Source organism: Heptranchias perlo, chromosome 18 (genome assembly GCF_035084215.1).
Source record: "Heptranchias perlo isolate sHepPer1 chromosome 18, sHepPer1.hap1, whole genome shotgun sequence".
Taxonomy (NCBI): Eukaryota; Metazoa; Chordata; class Chondrichthyes; order Hexanchiformes; family Hexanchidae; genus Heptranchias; species Heptranchias perlo.
The window spans coordinates 50811502-50833660 of record NC_090342.1 but is presented as its reverse complement, the minus strand read 5'-3'; the positions used below and the strand labels follow the sequence as shown (position 1 = coordinate 50833660).

The following is a 22159-nucleotide window of genomic DNA, read 5'->3' as shown; positions in this document are numbered from 1 at the left end:
TTAATCACGCATGGGGTAAATAATCAATTCAATAAATGTATAAACTAATAGGGAGTGGGGGGGAATAATTAAAAATAAATATATAAATTGCTAGCAGGGTAAATAATTAAATATAATATACAAACTAATAGGGAGCAGCAGAATAATAAATATCATATATAAATTGTAAGAGATAGAAAGGAGAAGGCTGAGGGGTGACCTGATGGAGGTCTTTAAAATTATGAAGGGGTTTGATAGGGTAGACGTACAGAAGATGTTTCCACTTGTGGGGGAGGCCAGAACTAGGGGTCATAAATATAAGATAGTCACTAATAGATCCAATAAGGAATTCAGGAGAAACTTCTTTACCCAGAGAGTGGTGAGAATGTGGAACTCGCTATCATCTGGAGTGATTGAGGCAAATAGCACAGATGTATTTAAGGGGAAGCTAGATAAGCACATGAAGGAGAAAGGAATAGAAGGATATGCTGCTGGGTGAGGTGAAGCAAGGTGGGAGGAGGCTCGCGTGGCGCATAAACAACGGCATAGACCAGCTGAGCCGAATGGCCTGTTTCTGGGCTGTAAAATCTGACATTCCATTTAATGTTCCATCTCCCATAGTCCAAGCAAATCCCCCAATTGTTTTCGCAACAATGAGTTTCAGTTAATACTTTTTGTTTGGTTCCTGATGTGCATTGTTGATATTACAATGACATCACTTAGTGTAATGGAAAAAAATACATAAGAGTGTTATGATTTTCGTACAGCTTTGAAATGTTCAGCACCAGGAGTTAATCTTAGCTGAGGCCACTCAGAAGGTGCTGGGTGGGCATGATGCCTTTCCCCAGAGGCCAGCAGCTCTCCGGTACCTTGCCCTTCATGTGTGAATCTAAACAGCGCATGTTGGCAGCCTGGCTCTCCGTGGAGGGCACCACAACCAAGCCCATTCTTATTGTCACTTGACATCCTTATACACACGCACGATTACTCGCACGCACACGCACACCTATTTGCACACGCACGCACCACATGCACACTCGCACTCGCGTGCACATGCACACTTGCGCAAACACATGCACACTTACTCATGTGCGCACATGCACGCTTACTCGCACGCACACTTATTCACGCACGCACGCACACTTGCACGCACGCTTACTCGCAGACGTGCAAGCTCACATTGTCCAACGGTATCACTGGATAGCAATCAGGAGCTATCTTGACTCTTCCCCCACTTCCCCAAACTGAGGACAATTGCTAGGCCCCAATTGGCCACACCATGCAGTGTATAAGCCACACTGCGGTATCTGTCCACAGATCCCTGAAGGTAGCAGGACAGGTAGATAAGGTGGTTAAGAAGGCATATGGAATATTTTCCTTTATTAGCCAAGGCATAGAATGTAACAGCAGGGAGGTTATGCTAAAACTGTATAAAACACTAGTTAGGCCACGGTTTGAGTACTGCGTACAGTTCTGGTCACCACATTACAGGAAAGATGTGATTGCACTAGAGAGGGTACAGAGGAGATTTACGAGGATGTTGCCAGGAGTGGAGAATTTTAGCTATGAGGGAAGATTGGATAGGCTGGGGTTGTTTTCATTGGAACAGAGGAGGCTGAGGGGTGATTTAATTTGAGGTGTACAAAATTATGAGGGGCCTAGATAGAATGGATAGGAAGGACCTATTTCCCTTAGCAGAGAGGTCAGTAACTAGGGGGCATAGATTTAAAGTGATTGGTCGAAGGATAAGAGGAGAAATGAGGAAAAGTTTTTTTACCCAGAGGGTGGTGGGGGTCTGGAACTCACTGCCTGAAAGGGTGATAGAGGCAGAAACCCTCAACTCATTTAAAAAGTACACCTGAAGTACCGTAACCTACAGGGCTTTGGACCAAGTGCTGGAAAGTGCGATTAGGCTGGGTGGCTCATTTTCGGCTGGCGCGGACACGACGGGCCGAATGGCCTCCTTCTGTGCTGTAAATTTTCTAATGATTCCATTCTATGATTCTAAAAAAATGAACACACAAAAATTGGGCATGCAGACTTCAACCCAAAAGAGCGGCGGGTTACGCAGCCCGAGTTCCTGCACCTGATCGCTGACCAGTGACTGCTGCTGGAAAGGGAGTCAGGTGAGAACAGGACCAGGCTTAACTGTGACGTCCTACGCAGTTGAATGGTTACCCCAATAACCATGGTCTGAACTCACAAATGAAGAATGGGTGTAAGTAGCGAATGACTGCTGGCACTGTTGGAGTCTACCCCAGCGAGACAAGGTGCCTGGGGCAGGAGAACATTGGGAAAACAAATTGCAAGGAAGTCATCATAGTAATAATGGTATAAATAATGTACAGTGCAAGCTTCTGGCACCTTCATTCAAAAATAAGTCTCATCAAGAATGAACTGCCTGTTATTAATGTTTGAACATTACAATTGCGCAGGTTTGAAATGCTTCAAGGCTGCCTTTGTAGGCCGACTGAAAAGCATAAAAGGTTCTCTTCAGCATTGTAAGCCTTTCCCTTCCAGGTTTCTGTTATTTTGTACAATCTATTGTAGCTGCAACAGTGAGATAAACAAGCAGTGCAATCGAAACCCCAGCTTGGGACAGGTGAATGACTTCCCCTTTGATCCACTTTCTCCTGCTCTATTTTTGGGGGGACATGCTTCTGCCGCCTTCATGCAGCCTTCACTGAAAGGCAACGATTCAATCTCCGCGTGTAACTATATAAAGAAGCTGAGGCTGACAGACGCCAGACTTTTATTCCCTAAATACCACCCTGATGCGTGCAGCCGACACCCTCTGTCTGCCTTCCCACAGACTTGTTTGAAGGTCAAATCTTTGACAGTACATCAAAGCCTTCAATCATTATATCTCTGTGTGTACGTCGAAACATGGGAAGGTAAATGACTGTTTGGACGTGGGTTCCGTGCAGTGACATTTCAGCTCTGGGGACTGGGCTGGGTCAACCAGACACCGAGCACAAAAGTCTCCATTCTTCGAGTATGAAGGACCTGCGTGAAAGGGGTTTGGCCGTCTTGGCCTAATTCTTTGTGCTCCGTGGCGCAACTATACCTACCAGTTGGCATGAATTGGCAGCCTCTTTCTGTGAGGGGGTAGGATGATGGGTGGAGATTCATACTGGTGCGTTACTGGGTGGTTTTGTACTGGGTGGTTTTGCGAGGTTGGGTTGAACAGAGCTTCACGCTGCCTGTGACCTGGGAGTGATGGATCCCGCTGCCAGGGGTCAAATCTAAAGGAAATACTTAGGGGGTGAAATTGGAAATGGGCAGGGGGCGGGATCCCATTGGGCGGGATCCCACTGGGCAGGGGGCGGGATCCCACTGGGCAAGGGGCGGGATCCCATTGGGCAGGATCTCATTGATCGGGATCCCATTGGGCGGGATCGGGATCTCATTGGCCGACCGTTAAAGGACACATCTGATACCCAGTTCTATTGACGTCAGTGAATCTGGATATCGGGTGGATCGTATAACGGGTGACCATTGGGGCATCGCCTATTTTCTGTCCCACCCAATGCAGATTTCACCCCCCCTCCCCAAATGTCCCGGCATTCTCACGGTGAATACAAATAAAATTCAACCCAGTATTTTTTAATTAATATGAGAAGCAACAAATACAGAAATCAGTGCAGTCTCGGCACTTGTTTTGGTTTTCAGCAAGCCCTTCAGAATTAATTTATTCTTTAGTGGGCAAGTTGCAGCACTTGGTGTGATTCTAACCCTGCAGACCGAAAGGACGGAGGTTCCTGCTTTTGTGCTGAGTTACCTGATCTTGACCTGGGTGACGGGGGTGTTAAAATTGGCCTCAGCACTCTGAGGTACTGAGCCCGTGTTCCAGTTCGTGACTGCTACCCCAGTGACTCACTTGCTGGGAAGGGTCTGCGTTTGGATCAGATTTGGTTGCAGCAGCGCTACAGGTCACCTAGCCCGCTGACACTCGTCGTCCACATTGACCAACGAAGATTGGCGAATTAGGTGGGGTATCAGAGGGGCTGCCGGCCCCCGTGGAATTACAGCTCAGCGGGAGTCAGCACCATTGGGAGAGGAGGACCCAGCACCTTTGCAACAGGCGGCCAAAGAGTTCAAAACACACCCCAATGCCAGCCAGTGCAGAATAGTAGCAGCAAATTAAAGGGGGTGTCTCAACACTCCAGATGGGAGAAGAGCTGCACGTCATTCATTGTCGTTTTGTAATGCACTTTGTGATCGCGTTGTTTGGTTAAAAAGTTACAATTTGTCACTCGGCTTATTTAGCATTTTGGTGCCAATATATTTATTCAGCAGCTGCTTGCACTTACATAACCATGTTTAACATTGATGGAAAGAACTTGCATTTATATAGTGCCTTTCGCGGCCTCAGGACGTCCCAAAGCACTTTACAGCCAATGAAGCACTTTTGAAGTGTAGGGAAACATCCCAATGTAACATTGCAAAACATCTCAAGGCTCTTCACATCAGGGAAGAAGGGAGAGGAATGGATACCAAGCAGGAGTTAGAAGACTTAGTGGAAGTAACTGATGGTGACATTGAAGATCTGGAAGAGGCTTTTCAAGATGGGGAAATATGTAGCAAGGTGGTGGTGGAGAGGTTTAGAAAGAGAGTTGCAGAGGTCAAGACCACGTGCCCTTGAACAGTGCTCTTAATTCAATGCCTTAACCTGCTTCCAACAGCATCAGTGACAGACCTGCAAGACCAGTACTGCACCCCAGTGTTACACAGTGACAGACCTGCACCACCAGTACTGTACCCCAGTGTTACACAGTGACAGACCTGTACCCCAGTGTAATACAGTGACAGACCTGTACCCACCAGTACTGTACCCCAGTGTTACACAGTGACAGACCTGTACCCCAGTGTAATACAGTGACAGACCTGTACCCACCAGTGCTGCACCCCAGTGTTATACAGCTCTCAGTGCTCTCTGCAGACATAACATGTGTTAACATATAATCTATGATTGTTTGGCTGCGCAATTCAAATGGACAGACTGCTCGTACCCATTATCACACTTAACTGAAATCCCAGTAGCAGCATGGATTGCCTTGTCCCTATTAGTTGATCATTGTAGCTGGCAAGTGAAAGGGTTACAGTCTGCAGTGGAGACATTACCTCAAGTCATGCACAAATTTGGCAGTCACCCTCTGAAAAGCCACTATGGAGCAAACTTCACTCGTGCTATGTGCTATGTTGAGCCGTTAATCATGGGGCTTGTGCACATTTCAGTGGCAGAGAGTCATCCCACAATTTGTGTACAGGAAATGGAAACCTGCTTTGGGGAAGAGGTTATAGTATACAGGGTAGGGAAGGGGACAGTTATTTATTTTGCCTCCACATTATGCCAGTAATATTGCAGTTCGATTCTCGGTCATTGGTAAAGTGGTGAGCATTGACTGTGTAAACAAGTGCGTGAGCAGTAAAGGCTCTACACAGTGAGGATTGAGAATGTGTGACAAAATATTCACAAGCAATTTAAATAAGGGCAGGCTGTAAGTGTTCCCTTAGGGCACTTATTCCTCCATGCATTTCCGGAAGCCCTTGATTTATCGCTGTGTGACATATTTCACATGGTGACCATTCCATCAAGATAATTCTGTAATACAAGGACTGTGCTGTGAAGTTGTGTCTTCACCAACTTTATGTTCAGTCGTTGGCAGATTGAGCAAAGTCAAATAGCACAATGGCATATAAGGGGCACCTTCGTGGGGTCCGGGGGCTACGTTTATAAAAGCAGAGCTGCAGCTTTTTCCATTCGTACATCTAAGGGAAACTATTCAATGTCAACATTTTGGCTAGAGCTATCCTGGCCAATATTTATCCCTCAGTAAACATCACTAAAAGCAGATGATCTGGTTATTTATCTCATTGCTGTTTCTGGGACCTTGCTGTGTGCAAATTGGTTGTTGTGCTTCCTGCATTACAACAGTGACTACATTTCAAAAGTACTTAATTGGCTGTAAAGTGCTTTGGGACATCCTGAGGTTGTTAAAGGCGCTATATAAATGTAAGCTGTTTCCTTTCCTTCAGTGCTGGGCCAGATAGCAGTGAAATCAGGAACCACTTTTTCAAGGGGCAATGGAAATCTGGAACACTCTTCTCCCACAAGGCTGGGGGTCAGTTGAAATTTTCAATACCGGATCGATAGATATTTGTTAGATAGGGGCATCAAGGAATATGGAGTTGAGATCAGCCACGATTTAACTGGATGGCAGAACAGGCTGGAGGGGCTGAATGGCCTATTCCTGTTCCACTGTTCCAAGTCATGAGATAAGATTATCTGTGCTGCAAAAACATGCATCGGTTTTACCTGCAAAGAGATTTTATCTAACACACCATTGAAACTGAGGCCCTTTGGCGAGATCATGTATCAAGTCAATGTAAACAGTGAAACAACAGCAAAAAGTCTACTTGCGGTGTAACTCAAACTTCTTTAAATCAAGATATCACCCAAAGATGATGCCGGAAAGCTGCCGTGGGGGTGGATTTCATCTGTGTCGGGTGTAACAAAACAGTGAACTGGTTCTTTATCAACGCGTTTATGATTTTGCAACAGTTTGTGGAGGGAACAAATCCTTCCCCAGTTTGGTGAATCACTTGGGGTGATTTTTACTGAGCTCTGTGGATTTGCACTTGACTCTTACGATGTATTACATCCCGGGGAGACAATGAAAACATTGTGTGCTATACGATTTGGGAGAAATTGGTTCCCAGATAAAGAGCAGTGTAGTCTACAGACGCATAAATCCCAGAGCATAGAGTAGTCACATGCTGGGGTGACCCTGCAATGTCGGCAACTTAAGTTAGCTTCCAGGTGTTAAGCTACCGGTTGGTAGGTCTTTAAGGTGTAATAGAAAGTGGGGGCAGTGACGAGGCGGAGTCTGTCGGGGGTCCACTGTGAATCTCCTGCTGTGGATGCTATTGTTAAATATGAGTGAAATCAAATCTACCTGGCAAGGGAAGGGAGACCAACAGCATACAGAAAAGTGTGGATCAGTCACAGAGACGGGGTGAAGAATGGTAGCTGGATTTTGTTGTAGATAAACAGAAGCTAATTTGTATTGGGACATACGTACATTGTGAAAAGGCACAATTTAATTTAATAAAGAGAGAAAAGATCTAGGTGCAATTGTTAACTAGTCACTGAATACTCCAGCTACTGCAAGGCTGTTACCAACAATGCTAATCAATTATCAGTGTAAAATAGAAGGGCATTTCACTGTAAACACATCTTTGTAATAGGTAACTGGTGAAGCTGCAGTCAAAATGCTGCATAGGTATCCCTCCTTTGAAAGGATATTGTAGCATGAGGAGGGTTTAGAGAAGTGATGAATCTGGGACTTGGGGCTCTAAGTTATGAGGAGATGGTGACTTGTTTATGTTGGAGCAAAGGAAATTGGGGAGGAGATATGATTCTGATCTTTAAAATGCTGAGTGGCACAGATGATACAAATAGAAACAACCTATTTAACTTAGACTGTGAGCACAGAACTAGAGGCTGCAGGTTTCAAGTTAACAAGCCCCAAGTGAATACAGGCATGCTTATTGAACAGATCCCCAGCAAAAGCAAAGTCAATTAATGTCTTAAAAAAGGAGTTGGGCAAATATCTCATTGGGAATGGAGGGAAGGTAGACTGAGATGATCGAACACCCGATAGACAGAATGATTCTTGTGCTACTGGACATTTATATACATGTGGTGGGGAGGGGGTGTTCGTAGAATCAAAGAATCTTGCAGCACAGAAGGAGGCTATTCGGCCCATCTTGCCTATGCCAGCTGTTTGAAAGAGCTATCCAATTAGTCCCATAGCTCTGTAAATTTTTCCTTTTCAAGTATTTATCCAGTTCCCTTGAGAAAGTTATTATTGAACCTACTTGCACAACCCTTTCAAGCAATGCATTCCAGATCATTACAACTGCATAAAAAAATTCTCCTCATCTCCCCTCTAATTCTTTTGCCAATTATCTTAAATCCGTGTCCTCTGGTTACCGACCCTCCTGCCAGTGGAAACAGTTTCTCCCTATCTACTTTATCAAAACTCTTCATAATTTTTGAACAACTCTTTAAATCTCCCCTTAACCTTCTCTGCTCTAAGCAGCACAATCCCAGCTTCTCTAGTCACTCCACATAACTGAAGTCCCTCATCCCTCACTGTGTTGTTGGTAGAGGGCAGGGCCCAGGTTTAATAATGGAGATGGGGGGGAATGGCTGAATATTCTGAAGGTTACCATTGGGGATCAGGGAGTATTTGAGCAGGACTTTCCCACAGGATGTTTAATGGCTCGAGTAGATTAAATTATACATGGTGTGTAGAAGAAGTGTCCTTGATGTTCCAAGTTGGGGGGCTTTCCTCATTCAGTGCTTTATCTTCTTAACATGTTAGACACGTTTGGTTTATGTTACCTCCTGAATAAGAGAACAGTTGTCACAATAGGGTTTTAGATTGCAGAGCTCGCCCAATCCTGACAGTTTTTTTAAGAGGGGTAGGAAAAACAAACAACTTTTTCAGATTCATTTTTGTACAATTGACCTCAGGACACTAAATCTGTACTGTACTGGATGGCTAGAAACTGACCTCAGAACACTAAATCAGTACTGTACTGGTCTGCTAGAAACTGACCTCAGAACACTAAATCTGTACTGTACTGGTCTACTAGAAACTGACCTCAGAACACTAAATCAGTACTGTACTGGTCTGCTAGAAACTGACCTCAGGACACTAAATCAGTACTGTACTGGTCTGCTAGAAACTGACCTCAGGACACTAAATCTGTACTGTACTGGTCTGCTAGAAACTGATCTCAGAACACTAAATCTGTACTGTACTGGTCTGCTAGAAACTGACCTCAGAACACTAAATCTGTACTGTACTGGTCTGCTAGAAACTGATCTCAGGACACTAAATCTGTACTGTACTGGATGGCTAGAAACTGATCTCAGAACACTAAATCTGTACTGTACTGGATGGCTAGAAACTGATCTCAGAACACTAAATCTGTACTGTACTGGATGGCTAGAAACCATTCCTGGGGTATCAGACGCTGGTTTGAATTGATGAGATCAATACTCTGGAGTTTTGCTCGACTAAGTGTATATGCCCGGGAATTTTCCTTTTTTTTTGGACCAATTCAAGTGCAGAAAAGCACCAAGTTTGAAAAGATTTGAAGAGGAGATGAGGTATATCAGCAAGTTAGGTGATGCCAAGCTTAGTTTTCAGAAATTGTTTGCGGGGAGGTAGTGATGCAAGGAGTTTTGAGTTTTCAGATTCTGGGAAAGAGTGATGTGGGGTAGGAGACTTTGTGATGAGTCCTGAATTCAACAAGGTGAGGACGGAGCATGAAGGTGAACATAGTCAGAGCTTACAAGGAACAAGAAGGAAAAATTCAGAGCAGCTTTGACCATAGTAGTATTCATCTGTCTTTTGGATGAGACGTTAAACCGAGGCCCCGTCTGCCCTCTCGGGTGCGTGTAAAAGATCCCATGCAGCTATTTGAAGAAGAACAGCGGAGTTCTCCTTGGTGTCCTGGCCAATATTTATCCCTCAACCAACATTCCTAAAACAGATTGTCTGGTCATTATCATATTGATGTTTGTGGGCCCTTGCTGTGTGCAAATTGGCTGCCGTGTTTCCTACATTACAAGAGTTACTACATTTCAAAAGTACTTCAATGGCTAGAATGGTTGTGATATGAAAATTAGACACTGTAGGTGAGAGGATTGTTATTGGAGGTTGACCTTCCAAGCCATGGGAGCAGAGTTCAGGACTCCACCTGGGCTTTAGAAAGTTGAGGAGAAAGGAAGAGTTAGACATGAAAGAGGATACTGAGCATCTTGGAGGCAGCTTTAGTGATGGAGGAGGTGTGGGAGGTCCAGTTCTGGTTAAAGGAGATTGAGAGGCCTACATTATTGCTAGATTAATAGCCTAGGAAACCTTAACTATGAAGGGTGGGGGGAGGAGAAGGCACAATGTGATTTATCTGGACTGCAGTGTCCCTTTTGTAATGCCTGTAGCATGTCACATTCTAGAGATTCAGTCATTGTTCCCCTCTGACCAGAGACTGACTGAAATAAAGAACGAATTTGTATTTATATAGTGCTTTTCACAACCTCTGGACATCCCAAAGCACTTTGCAGCCAATGAAGCAGACTGATTAGTTTATCAATGGTAGACATGAAAACAACAGGTTAAAGTGGTTAACACCGTGGGTGCTGTTGATAACGAAATCCAAAGTACTCAACACTGTTTTGTTCTTTAAATTGTAAACAATTTTACAACACCAAGTTATAGTCCAACAATTTTATTTGAAAATCACAAGCTTTCGGAGGCTTCCTCCTTCCTCAGGAGAATGTGGAACTGAAATCCGATTTCATTTCCACATTCACCTGAGGAAGTCGGAAGCCTCTGAAAGCTTGTGACTTTCAAATAAAATTGTTGGACTATAACTTGGTGTTGTAAAATTGTTTACAATTGTCAACCCCAGTCCATCACCGGCATCTCCACACCTTGTTCTTTAAAGACACTTTTATATTGTCTCACCCAACCGGCTCCAAGCCAGATGTAAGACTGTCGAGACTCACTAAACTCTGGTAAAATCAGTCTCCATGGCCACTGGTCTTGACAACCCAGTAGTCTTACACTTGGCTTATAACCGGCTGCAGGAGACCCACACTGTGGGATCTCTGGCAAGATCAAAGTACCGTCAGATCATAATGATCAGCCATGATCTAATTGAAAGGCGGAACAGGCTTGAAGGACTGAATGGCCTACTCCTGTCCCTATGTTCTGATATTAAGGTTTCCATTTATTGGAGGTTAATCTTGTTTTAAAAAAAACACCTTGTTGAATTCTGCAGTCGATTGGCTATTATGGGGTTAAAGTCCCATCCAGTTTTGGTTAAGGGTTTTTAATGATGTCATGTGTCAATTTGGAAACCCCTCTGTGTTGTCCCTAGGATTTCATAACATTTTCAGACAGTGTCGACATGAACTGTGGGGAAAGTCCCAGCTCTGGAATTAGGGGTTTGGTCCTGGGTTCTGCCTGGAGAGAGCATCTAATAGAGGTTTTTAAAATTATGAAGACTTTTGCTGGGTTAGTAAGGAAGACCATTTCCTCTGGTTGGAGACTCAGTGACGAGGAGTCATCAACATAAAATTGTCACTTACGAGAGTGAGGAGAGAGGTTAGCCCAGATTTCTTTACAAAGACGATTGTTAGAGCATGGGATACTTCGCCACAAGGAATAGTTCAAGCAGAAACCACTGCGTCTTTTAAGGGAACAGTAGAGAAACTTTTGTAGCAGAGGAAGGTGCAGGGCTATGGAAAGAGAGCAGAGGATTCGCAGGATTAGTTTTGGATTGCGCTACCTAAGAACCAGCACAGATACAATGGACTGAATGGCTTCCTCCTGTGCTGTTATTTTCTACAGTTTTGTTGAACTGTATAACACTGGGGCAAAGTACTGGTGGATGCAGGTCTGGTACTGGTAATGAGAGCAATTTGAGGCGTATCGCATAAGAAACGTATCTCACAACACCGAAGTGTATTGACTTAAATTGCCCCACATAGTTCTTTAATATTGAGTCAGAAGGTTGTGGGTTCAAGTCCCACTCCGGGGATGTGAGCACAAAATTTCCTACGATGGCAGAAGACAGTCAAAAGATTCACCCCCTACATCAAGAACACCTGTTTGTTTTAGCTGTGGCTTAGTGGTAGCACTCTCGCCTGTGAGTCAGAAGGTTGTGGGTTCAAGTCCCACTCCAGAGACTTGAGCACAAAATCAAGGCTGACTCTCCAGTGCAGTACTGAGGGAGTGCTGCACTGTCAGAGGTGCTGTCTTTTGGATGAGACGTTAAACCGGGGCCCCATCTGTCCTTTCAGGTGGACGTAAAAGATCCCATGGCACTATTTGAAGAAGAGCAGGGCAGTTCTCCCCTGTGTCCTGGTCAATATTTATCCTTCAACCAACATCAATAAAATGGATTATTTGGTCATTTACCTCATTGCTGCTTGTGGGAGCTTGCTGTGCACATATTGGCTGCCACGTTTCCTATATTACAACAATGATTAAACTTCCAAAGTACTTCATTGGATGTAAAGTGCTTTGGGCTGTCCTGAGGGCATGAGTGGCACTATATAAATGCAAGTCTTTCTTTTGTATCAATACAGTAAATAAACTCAATGACAACATTAAGAAAGTTAGTGAATAAAATCAGGTAGATAATTTAACTACTTCAGGTATAAGCGTACATTTTCTGGCAGCTGACAAATATCATCAATCAATCCGATATATTCAATTGGATATGTTTAAATTCCACTAGAAATGCAACATATTTTAGTTTCAGACTGACTAGCTCGCACCCTGTTTTTAAATGTATACTCCCTGAAACAGTCATCGCACAAGTATGCAGCATCCAAACTGCTCCCTCTTGCCCTGACCTGAACACAGTTCTGACACAAATAACCACATCAACGGCATTGATTTAAAAATGAGGCTCCTTTTTTTTTCCATTTCCTTTTCCCAAAAGACTGTTAAAGCTCCTTTTAAATAGGCAGAGACTCCTGGTTCGGGTAGATATCCCTGTGAGTGGAGGCTTGTCGTGTTTATGTCTTAGGGCACTTGTGAATTCCCAAGTGGAGCCCTAAGTGTAAGCTTCCAACCTTTGTTTTCTTTTCCCATCTACAATTTATATCTTTAAAATATTAAAATTAGTCGGATCCATGATTGACTGGCCCAGTGATTTTTTTTTCTCTCTCTCTGTTGCCAAAGCTTGTTCCGTTCCTCACTTTAGGTTTTCCTAGAAAGAAAGGAAGGGAGGGAAGAAGGAAAAAAAAGAAAGACTTGCATTTATATAGCGCCTTTCACAGCCTCAGAACGTCCCAAAGTGCTTTACAGCCAATGAAGTACTTTAGAAGTGTTTTATGTGTTGGTTGAGGGATAATTAGTGCCGTGGGATCTGTTACGTCCACCTGAACGTGCAGAAGGGACCTCGGTTTAACGTCTCATCTGAAAGACGGCACCTCCAACACTCCCACAGTACTGCACTGGAGTTTCAGCCTGGATTATGTGCTCAAGTCCCTGGAGTGGGGCTTGAACCCACAACGTTCTGACTCAGAGGCTATCACTGAGCTACAACTAACACCTTAGCTGCGACACTCATAGGAAAGGTATTGTCCGCAAAGGGAAGAAGGTGGAGAAATGTAAATGGTCCCTGAGACGACAGATATTTTTGTGTCGGTGACGTAAGCACTTTTGAGTTGCCTAGGTCGTATCTGTGCACCACTGACATCGACTGCTTGCACCCCACCCCCACTCAATATTGTCTACAGATGTCTGTATTCCTAAAAATGCAAACACAGGGTATGAGCCCTTTGGCCCTTCAAAAAAAATACTGCCCATAATTTAAAATGACTCAGAGCTATGACTCTCAGAGGTGGATATTCACCCAAGGTACCAAAAGTGGGAATATAAGTAGAGTCTGAGAATCGCTAAAAAATGAAGATAGGTCTTGCATTTATACAGCACATTTCATGACCACAGGATGTCCCACAGTGCTTCACAGCCAATTAAATACTTTTGAAGTGTAGTTCGCTGTTTTAATGTAAGAAACGTGGCAGCCAATTTGCACACAGCAGGGTCCCACAGACAGCAATAAGATAAATGACCAGATAATCTGTTTTAGTGATGTTGACTCGGGGTAAATATTGGCCAGGACACTAAGGTATTCAACCATGAATGGCATCACAGCTGAGCCCGATCCTTCCCTTGTTTTTTATTTTTAATTCTCGGGATGTGGGCATCACTGGCAAGGCCAGCATTTATTGCCCATCCCTAGTTGCCCTTGAGAAGGTGGTGGTGAGTCGCCTTCTTGAACCGCTGCAGTCCATGTGTGAAGGTTCTCCCACAGTGCTGTTAGGAAGGGAGTTCCAGGATTTTGACCCGGCGACGATGAAGGAACGGCGATATATTTCCAAGTCAGGATGGTGTGTGACTTGGAGGGGAACCTGGAGGTGACGGTGTTCCCATGGAACTACTGCCCTGTCCTTCTAGCTGATGGAGGAGGTGCTGCCAAAAGAAGAGAGAGAGAATCCAACCCCCAGTCTCTCCAGTGGGTCGCGATCAGGAATGGGGAACCCTGTGTGAATTTTTTTTTTACATCATCCTTATCCCAGGGATATTGATACCCGCAACTTTTGCTGTGGTTGAGACCCTTTAACTCATCATAGAATTTTCTAGTCTGTGGGCAGTGCCATTTAGAGGAGTTTTATAATGGTTGATATGAAACATCAATCAAATTTTAAATATCATTTTACATATTGTATACAATTCAGCTCATCCAAAACTGTACTGCTCGTATCCTAACTCGCACCAAGTCCCGCTCACCCATCACCCCTCTGCTCGCTGACCGACTTTGGTTCCCAGTCCAGCAACACCTCAATTTTAAAATTCTCATCCTTGTTTTCAAATCCCTCCACGACCTCACCCCTCCCTATCTCTGTAACCTCCTCGAGTCCTACAACCCCCCCGAGATGTCTGCGTTCCTCCAATTCTTGCCTCTTGAGCATCCCCAATTTTTGTCGCTCCACCATTGGCGGCCGTGCCTTCAGCTGTCTAGGCGCTAAGCTCTGGAATTCTTTCCCTAACCCTCTCTACCTCCTGTGAAGTGCCTTGAGACGTTTCACCACGTTAAAGGTGCTATATAAATCCAAGTTATTGTTGTTGTAATTCAAATGGTCAATGGGGAGCTGAGAATTACTAACCCTGAAGGCTTCAGTAATTAGTGACTGGTGCAGCTGACCTCCACCGTGTCCTAAACTTGGATTTTCATTGTTCCTCATTATATATTCTGCAATATTATTAAAACCGTCCGTGCCCATCTCTTTTGCCCTTTGAAGACTTTATATGAGCTGCCTTGCTGCAGCACAGCTTAATAACACATTTCAGCTGCTGTTTGCCACTTAAACTGCTTTGAAGATTGGAAAATACATCTCCACCCCTACGCGCACTGCTTTTAAGGCGCATGACATTGTCATAATGGCACCGATTCATAACGTAAGTAATTAAATTACAGTTGGGTTTGCCGTTTGTGTAACTTGTTTACCAAAACGCGCAGTTGGCGCATGTAGTTCTTGTATATTTCTCTCCCGTTCTTCTCTCCGAGCTTGATAATTACTGTCACGCCTAATCCGGGTCAGAGATTCAAGGGAACGGTTGTCTTCACAAGAAGAGTCAGTGTTGCAATGTGCTTGAAGTGATTTAAGCAGTGCAGGCTGGACAGTGTGCCCTTGAGTTTAGACGGATGAGGGGTGATCTCATTGAGGTGTTTTAAGTGATAAAAGGATTCGATCGGGTAGATAAAGAAAAACTATTTCTTCTGGTGGGTGAATCCAGAACAAGGGGGCATAATCTTAAAATTAGAGCTAGGCCATTTAGGAGTGAAATCATGGAATCATACAACATCGAAGGAGGCCATTCAGCCCATCGTGTCTGTGCCGGCTCTTTGAAAGGGCTATCCAATTAGTCTCACTCCCCTGCGCTTTGCCCACAGCCCTGAAATCAGGAGGCACTTCATACAAAAGGTAGTGGAAATCTGGAACTCTTTCACCCCACCCACCCCCCAAAATGGCTATGGATACTGGGGGTCAGTTCGAGCTTTCAAGACTGAGATCGATAGATTTTTGTTAGTTAGGGGTATCAAGGGATATGAAGCTAAGGTGGATAAATGGAATTGAGATACAGATCAGCCACAATCTATTTGAATGACTGAGCAGGCCCGAGGGGCTGAATGACCTACTCCTGTTCCTATGGTACCTGCACTGTTGTAGCTCATCTGGCTGTGGTGTCTAATATAACTCATCCAGCTGCGGCGTCCTGTACGGCGCGTCCAGCTGCGGCGTCCTGTACGCCGAGTCCAGCTGCGGCGTCCTGTACGGCGCGTCCAGCTGCGGCGTCCTGTACGCCGAGTCCAGCTGCGGCGTCCTGTACGGCGCGTCCAGCTGCGGCGTCCTGTACGGCGCGTCCAGCTGCGGCGTCCTGTACACCGCGTCCAGCTGCGGCGTCCTGTACGGTGCATCCAGCTGCGGCGTCCTGTACGGTGCATCCAGCTGCGGCGTCCTGTACGGTGCATCCAGCTGCGGCGTCCTGTACGGTGCATCCAGCTGCGGTGTCCTGTACGATGTTATTTGCCAGATGACAAAATGGAAGTTTCAGACTGAAATAAAGTACTTAATTTGCACCCAGCAATTTCCCAAAAAATGGAAGTCTCTTAAAAGTGCTGCATTGCAGTTGTTCAGAGAAGTATGGTTTAAAAAGAAATCTTCCTTTGCTGGATACTGGTAGAATGCAACAGCTTAACAAAACGCTTAATACTGAAGGAGAAGAAATTCTTCAAAGCTCAGGCACTTGATTCTGGCCAAATGGCCATGTTAACCGAGCACTACATGAGATGGGTCGAAAGCCAAAGAACACCACACAGATGCAACATAAAGGACAAGCTAATCCAGAGCAACGCAACCAAGGGCGACCATGCCAAAACGGAGAGGGTGCAGAGGAGATTTACCAGGATGGTACCAGGGCTGAGGGACTTTAGTTATGTGGAGAGACAGGAGAAGCTGGGATTGTTCTCCTCAGAGCAGAGAAGGTTAAGGGGCGACTTAATAGAGGCGTTCAAAATTATGAGGGGTTTTGATAGAGTAGATAGGGAGAAACTGTTTCCACTGGCAGAAGGAGAATCTTTTTTAACGCAGCGAGTTGTTATGATCTGGAATGCACTGCCTGAAAGATTGGTGGAAGCAGATAAATAGTAACTTTCAAAAGGGCTAAGGAGAAAGAGCGGGGGAGATTTGGATAGCTCTTTCAAAGAACCAGCACAAGCACGATGGACCGAATGGCCTCCTCCTGTGCTGTAAGATTCTATGATTCTAAAATGTGGGATCCCCACTCACTGGAGCGAAGCCTGAGGGTCGTCTCTATCCACTTTAAGATGTGCATTGCATGTCGCATGCCGCTCTGTGTAGCAACAATGTTTTTGAAACACACTCACTGAAGAACTGCGATCCAACATTTTTAAGACTGTTTCCTCAATAGTGCTATAGAATCTTTTACGTCCCTCTGAACTACTGGGATAGACGCGGCCTTTAGTTAACGCCTCATAGCTAAATGGCGCCTGCAGCGATGCAGCATTCGCTCAATACGTCACGGGAGTGTCATCATGTTCAAGTCTTGGAGTTGGGGGCTTGAATCCACAGCCCTCCAACTCCAAGACAGGAGTGCTACCAACTGAGCCAAGCTGACACTTAGAGTGGAGGGGAGGCGAGGAAGTGCTCTTGTGGTGGTGGAAAAACCTAAAAATAATAGGTGAATTCTCAATTCATTTCCTGGTGGTGTGAAGTTTCTTCATGGAAAGAAATGGTGATGTGTCAAGTAGCATAATTCGACAAGGGTTCCAGTGCACTGGCTTCCGGTCGCAGCTGCACTAAATGCCAAGAACAGATGTGATGAGAACCACCAAATCCCATTCCCTGTTGTCAAATTACGATTTGTTTGTGTTCATGTAGCATGATTGTTGATGGTTCCTGCAGTGCAGCAAGATAATTGACACAAGTTAAGGCAACATTGTCTGGGAATGCACCTTGCTGCAGGCAAGACATAATCTTGTAGCACTTGTACCAGTGACGTGAAGCAATTTTTGCCTCTTAATATCCATAGTGTGTGTTCTGAAGTGATTCATTCTCATGATGTAATGAGGATAGCTTCTCTGATTCGTAATATTAATTGTCTGAAACTATGTGTGACTCAGAATTGTGACAGGTCTTTACTAAGCTTCCGCAATAATAAAATTAGAGCTAAGCCATTCAAGGGTGATGTTAAGAATAATTTCTTCACACAAAGGGTAGTGCGAATCCGGAATTCTCTCCCCCAAAAAAGCTGTTGAGGCTCGGGGTCAATTGAAAACTTAAAAACTGAGATAGATAGATTTTTATTAGGCAAGGGTATTAAGAGATATGGAACCAAGTCGTGTAAATGGAGTTAAGATACAAATCAACCACAATCTATTTGAATGATGGAGCAGGCCCGAGGGGCTGAATGGCCTTTTCCTGTTCCTATGTTCTACAGCTCCTGCCAATCAACATTATACAGGGTAGGATGATCCAACTTAATGACATTTACATTAGTAACTGTGTGGCAATCTTACGTAGCAACATCGAAACTGTAGCCCATTCAGCCACTCGAGCCTGTTCAACCATTCAATTAGATCATGGCTGATCTGTACCTCAACTCCATTTACCCTCCTGTGCTCCATATCTCTTGATACCCTTACCTAACAAAAATCTATTGATCTCGGTCTTGAAAGTTTCAATTGTCCCCCAGCATCTACAGCCTTTTGGAGGAGAGTTCCAGATTTCCACTGCCCTTTGTGTGAAAAGTGCTTCCTGATTTCACTCCTAAATGGCCTAGCTCTAATTTTAAGATTATGTCCCATTGTCCTCCACTAGAAGAAATAGTTTCTCTTTGTCTATCCTTTCAAATCCATTTATCATTTTAAACACCTCAATTAGATCACCCCTCACTCTTCCAGACTCAAGGGAATACAAACCTAGTCTATGCCACCTGCCCTCATGATTTAGCCCTGGTATGATTCTGGTGAATCAGCATTGCACCCCTCCAAGGCCAATATATCCTTCCTGAAGTCCAGAACTGAATGCAGTATTCCACATGGGGTCTGACCAAGGCTCTGTTCACCTGAAGCATCTTGCCAAAAGGAGTACCTAAAATGCAGTGAGGACTGGCATTTTCCTTCCTTTGCTCCCCAGACCCAGGCCCCAGATCGGCGAGACACTAATTCCTAGGGAAGTTCAACGGCAAATCTTAGTCAGGACAGAGACTTGAATTTGTGTTAGTTACTGTACCATTGGATACATTGGGATATAGTTGGTGTTATTGAGGCTTGATGAGAAATTCTCGAATCTGTGACCAGTTGAACTTCTCTGAGAAGCTACACGTTACTGGCTTTAAGGCAAAGATGTTTTTTGTTTTTTGTCAACAAACCTAGATGAAGGGTCATAGTGCGGGACACCACCAAGGCTGAAAAGAGGTGGTAAGTCGAGAAATGGCGATGAGTCATGGAAAGCACGGGTTTTAAAAGCTTGCGATTGTAAGGGGAAGGTTGAGGGAGGTGAGTAGGACCATAGTTTTATGGTCCTGGGAGAAAATAAATAAGGCAGCAGGAGTCGTTGCGATGAGCCTTGATTTGAACACATACATTCATTGGGTTTCACTGGGATGCAGCTGCTGCAGTTGATTGGCAGAACTGTCTCCTAGCAACTATAGATTTAAAGATACAAGAGAAAGGAAGAGTGTATTGGCTTGGGAGGAGTAAGAGAGAAAAGTTCAAAACAATGCTCAATGTAGCAGTACCAGTGAAATGAAGAGATACAAGAAAAGTTGTGATGGGACGAGAGAGAGGTTAGAGACACCAGAGATGACACAAGGGCGTTCTATCAGAGGGAATTTGCGAATAATCTGAGGGTACTTGGTCCGAAAACAGATCTTCCTATTGACAATTTACTGGCAGACCTCAAAGAACAATGAAGGATGGACCTTGGTTACATATTTTTTAAACACTTATCCAGTTTGTTTTCCCAGTAATGCACATTGTTTTAACTCAAGCCTGTCCATTTTATTTTTAAAATTCATTCACATACAATCGTGCCTCTTTTTAACCTGGCCTTCCATCAGCTTGGAAGTGCGATTGATCCGGTCTGTAACACTGGTGGGGAACAGTAAGTGAAACATACGATCATGCTTATACTATGTCGGAGCCAAGAGAGCCGCAAACAATGTACATTGTAACAGGGCTCATGACGGGCCAGCATCTTAGGGATAGTAATGTGTTTCTGATGCAGATGTTACAGATTAAAAATTAACTACCTTCCCCCTCATCTCTTACCCCATCCCCCCCACCAACAGGATAATGGACCTGTGGAATAGACACCAAGAGAACTTAGTTGACTCAGTTGGCACCTTTTAAAAGGGAGCTGGATCATTATCTGTTGTGGAGGGGGTTAGTAGCTCTGCTTAATTTTTTTTCAGGGGAGGTCGGAGAAGGAACTTTGCATTCCTTAAAGGAGGGACTAACAGGTGATGGTGAGAGGGAATCATGATGGCATAATCATAGACGAACTCTGGGTGGAGTGGCCCTTGATGGGTCGAGTGGCCATTCCCTTGCTCCTGGCTTTATATTATGTTGTAGATCGAGCGTTTAAAATGTCCTTGTGGCACCTTTCTTAATAATTACATGTTCTTAACCACCTTTCAAAGCATTTTTTTTTTGTTTTGAATTTGTTTTTACACACCGTTTTGTCTCTTTATTTGTGTTGTATAGCACTATGCCAATGGCTAGAAGCAGAGCGATATGGCAGGAGCCAAGATACTCCATGTCCAAACAAAGCCTCAGGTAAAGAGTGGAAAACCGCTAGATCTCTGACGTTTCTGTTTCCTTTCTGAGTTTATCTCCCTCCGCCTTTCCAAATTCTGGAAATTTTGCTGGAATCCCACCTGACCCATCATTCCTAGCCGAGCAGGATTATGGGTTGCATTGGGATGCAGCTGTTGCAGTTGATTGGCAGAACTGTCTCCTAGCAACTGTAGTCTATCATCCTCTCTCTACACTAGGATACTGCTATGTTTCAAACTAATGACCCATCACTTATCCTTTCCCGCTTTTTTTTTTCAAATAATTCTCGATACTTCCGGGCGGACAATGAAGACTCTGCCTTTCGTAAAAGGTGGGGTTTAATATGTTGTATTGGGTTGATGGTGTTGGTGGTGGGCCTCTTTTCTATATGCTCTCATTGCCTGCACTGCTTTCCTTGGTTGTGGGTTTGTGTTGACGTGATGGTGAACCAGTGTTTGTGTTTCTAACGCACTCATTTCAGGATAACTGACGAGGACATCTAATAGCAAACATGTGTCCCTTCGCGAGAGGAGAGGAATATCATGTCTTGTTGCACATCTATTAACCCACGGACACACCTTGCTTTCTATTAATTTAAACAAATTAGACTTTTCCTGCTAAATAATAATTGTAACTCCGCATATCCTGCAAAGTTCCGAATTGGGTGAGAAACACAACTAAACTTGAAACTTTCTTCAACTGTTGCCTGATTATTTCCATTTGTAATTCTGTGTGTAGTTCTTAATATTGTGATTAATGCCTTCTTGAATTCCCAATGACTGTGAAATATTCTGTGTCTGAAGTATTGACTGTTGTCAGTGATTAGTCAGGTCGAATTTATTGCTATTTTATCTCCCCTTCTCTCCCAAAGGCGATAGCGCTTTTGCTGGCATTTAGGGCTTCCTGGGCATCCAGCAGGCCTCTGTTTTTTCACACAAGTGGCCATTCTTCATAAGTGAGCAGTGTCAAGATATTCGACTGTGGAGGGCCTCGCCGCCAACTCCCGATTCTTGCCCAGCATCCACCCGCATGCATTTTGCAGCATGGGATAGTGATCAGAGCCAGGAACCAAGTCTGATATCTTTATTTTTTCCCCTTCCCCTCTATCTCAGAGGCGTGGTCACCAGTTGCAACAACTGAGGCCTTGGCTGAGACCAGTCTGTGAAATGTTGGTCTGGATGGCTCAGTAATTAACTGGGCATTTGGCCACTTAGCGAGCTTCATTTTTACAAACTGCAATTAAAGGTGTTTTTCAATGGCCCTCTCGCAATGTTCCAGTGTTGGTCATTTCCACAGTACCTTTTTGCATAGAATGTACAGCACAGAAACAGGCCATTGGGCCCAACTGGTCCATGCCAGTGTTTATGTTCCATATGATCCTCCTCCCACCCCTCTTCATCTAACTTATCAACATACCCTTCTATTCCTTCCTCCCTCATGTGTTCATCTAGCTTCTCCTTAAATGTATCCATGCTAGTCGCCTCAACTACTCCTTGTGGTGGTGAGTTCCACATTTCTAACCATTCGCTGAGTAAAGAGATTTGCCCTGAATTCCTTACTGGATTTATTAGTGACTATCTTATATTTATGACCCCTAGTTTTGGTCTCCCCCACAAGTGGAAACATCTTCTCTACGTCTACCCTATCAAAGCCATAATCTTAAAGACCTCTATCAGGTCACCCCTCAGCCTTCTCTTTTCTGAAGAAAAGCACCCAT

General features: G+C 44.4%; 1 protein-coding gene across 5 annotated transcripts in view; it reads left to right on the top strand.

Annotated features, from left to right (window-relative positions):
• Positions 1–22159, top strand: part of LOC137334860 (DENN domain-containing protein 5B-like) — a 246399-nt gene that overhangs the window by 80502 nt on the left and 143738 nt on the right. For 3 of the 5 annotated variants that reach the window (XM_067999893.1, XM_067999891.1, XM_067999896.1), the window contains exon 2: positions 20371–20442. The exons of the other annotated variants lie outside the window; for them this stretch is intronic. In XM_067999893.1, coding sequence (XP_067855994.1) covers positions 20371–20442 — 72 coding nt within the window. The remainder of the gene's footprint in view (positions 1–20370; positions 20443–22159) is intronic. 5 annotated transcript variants of the gene reach the window in all.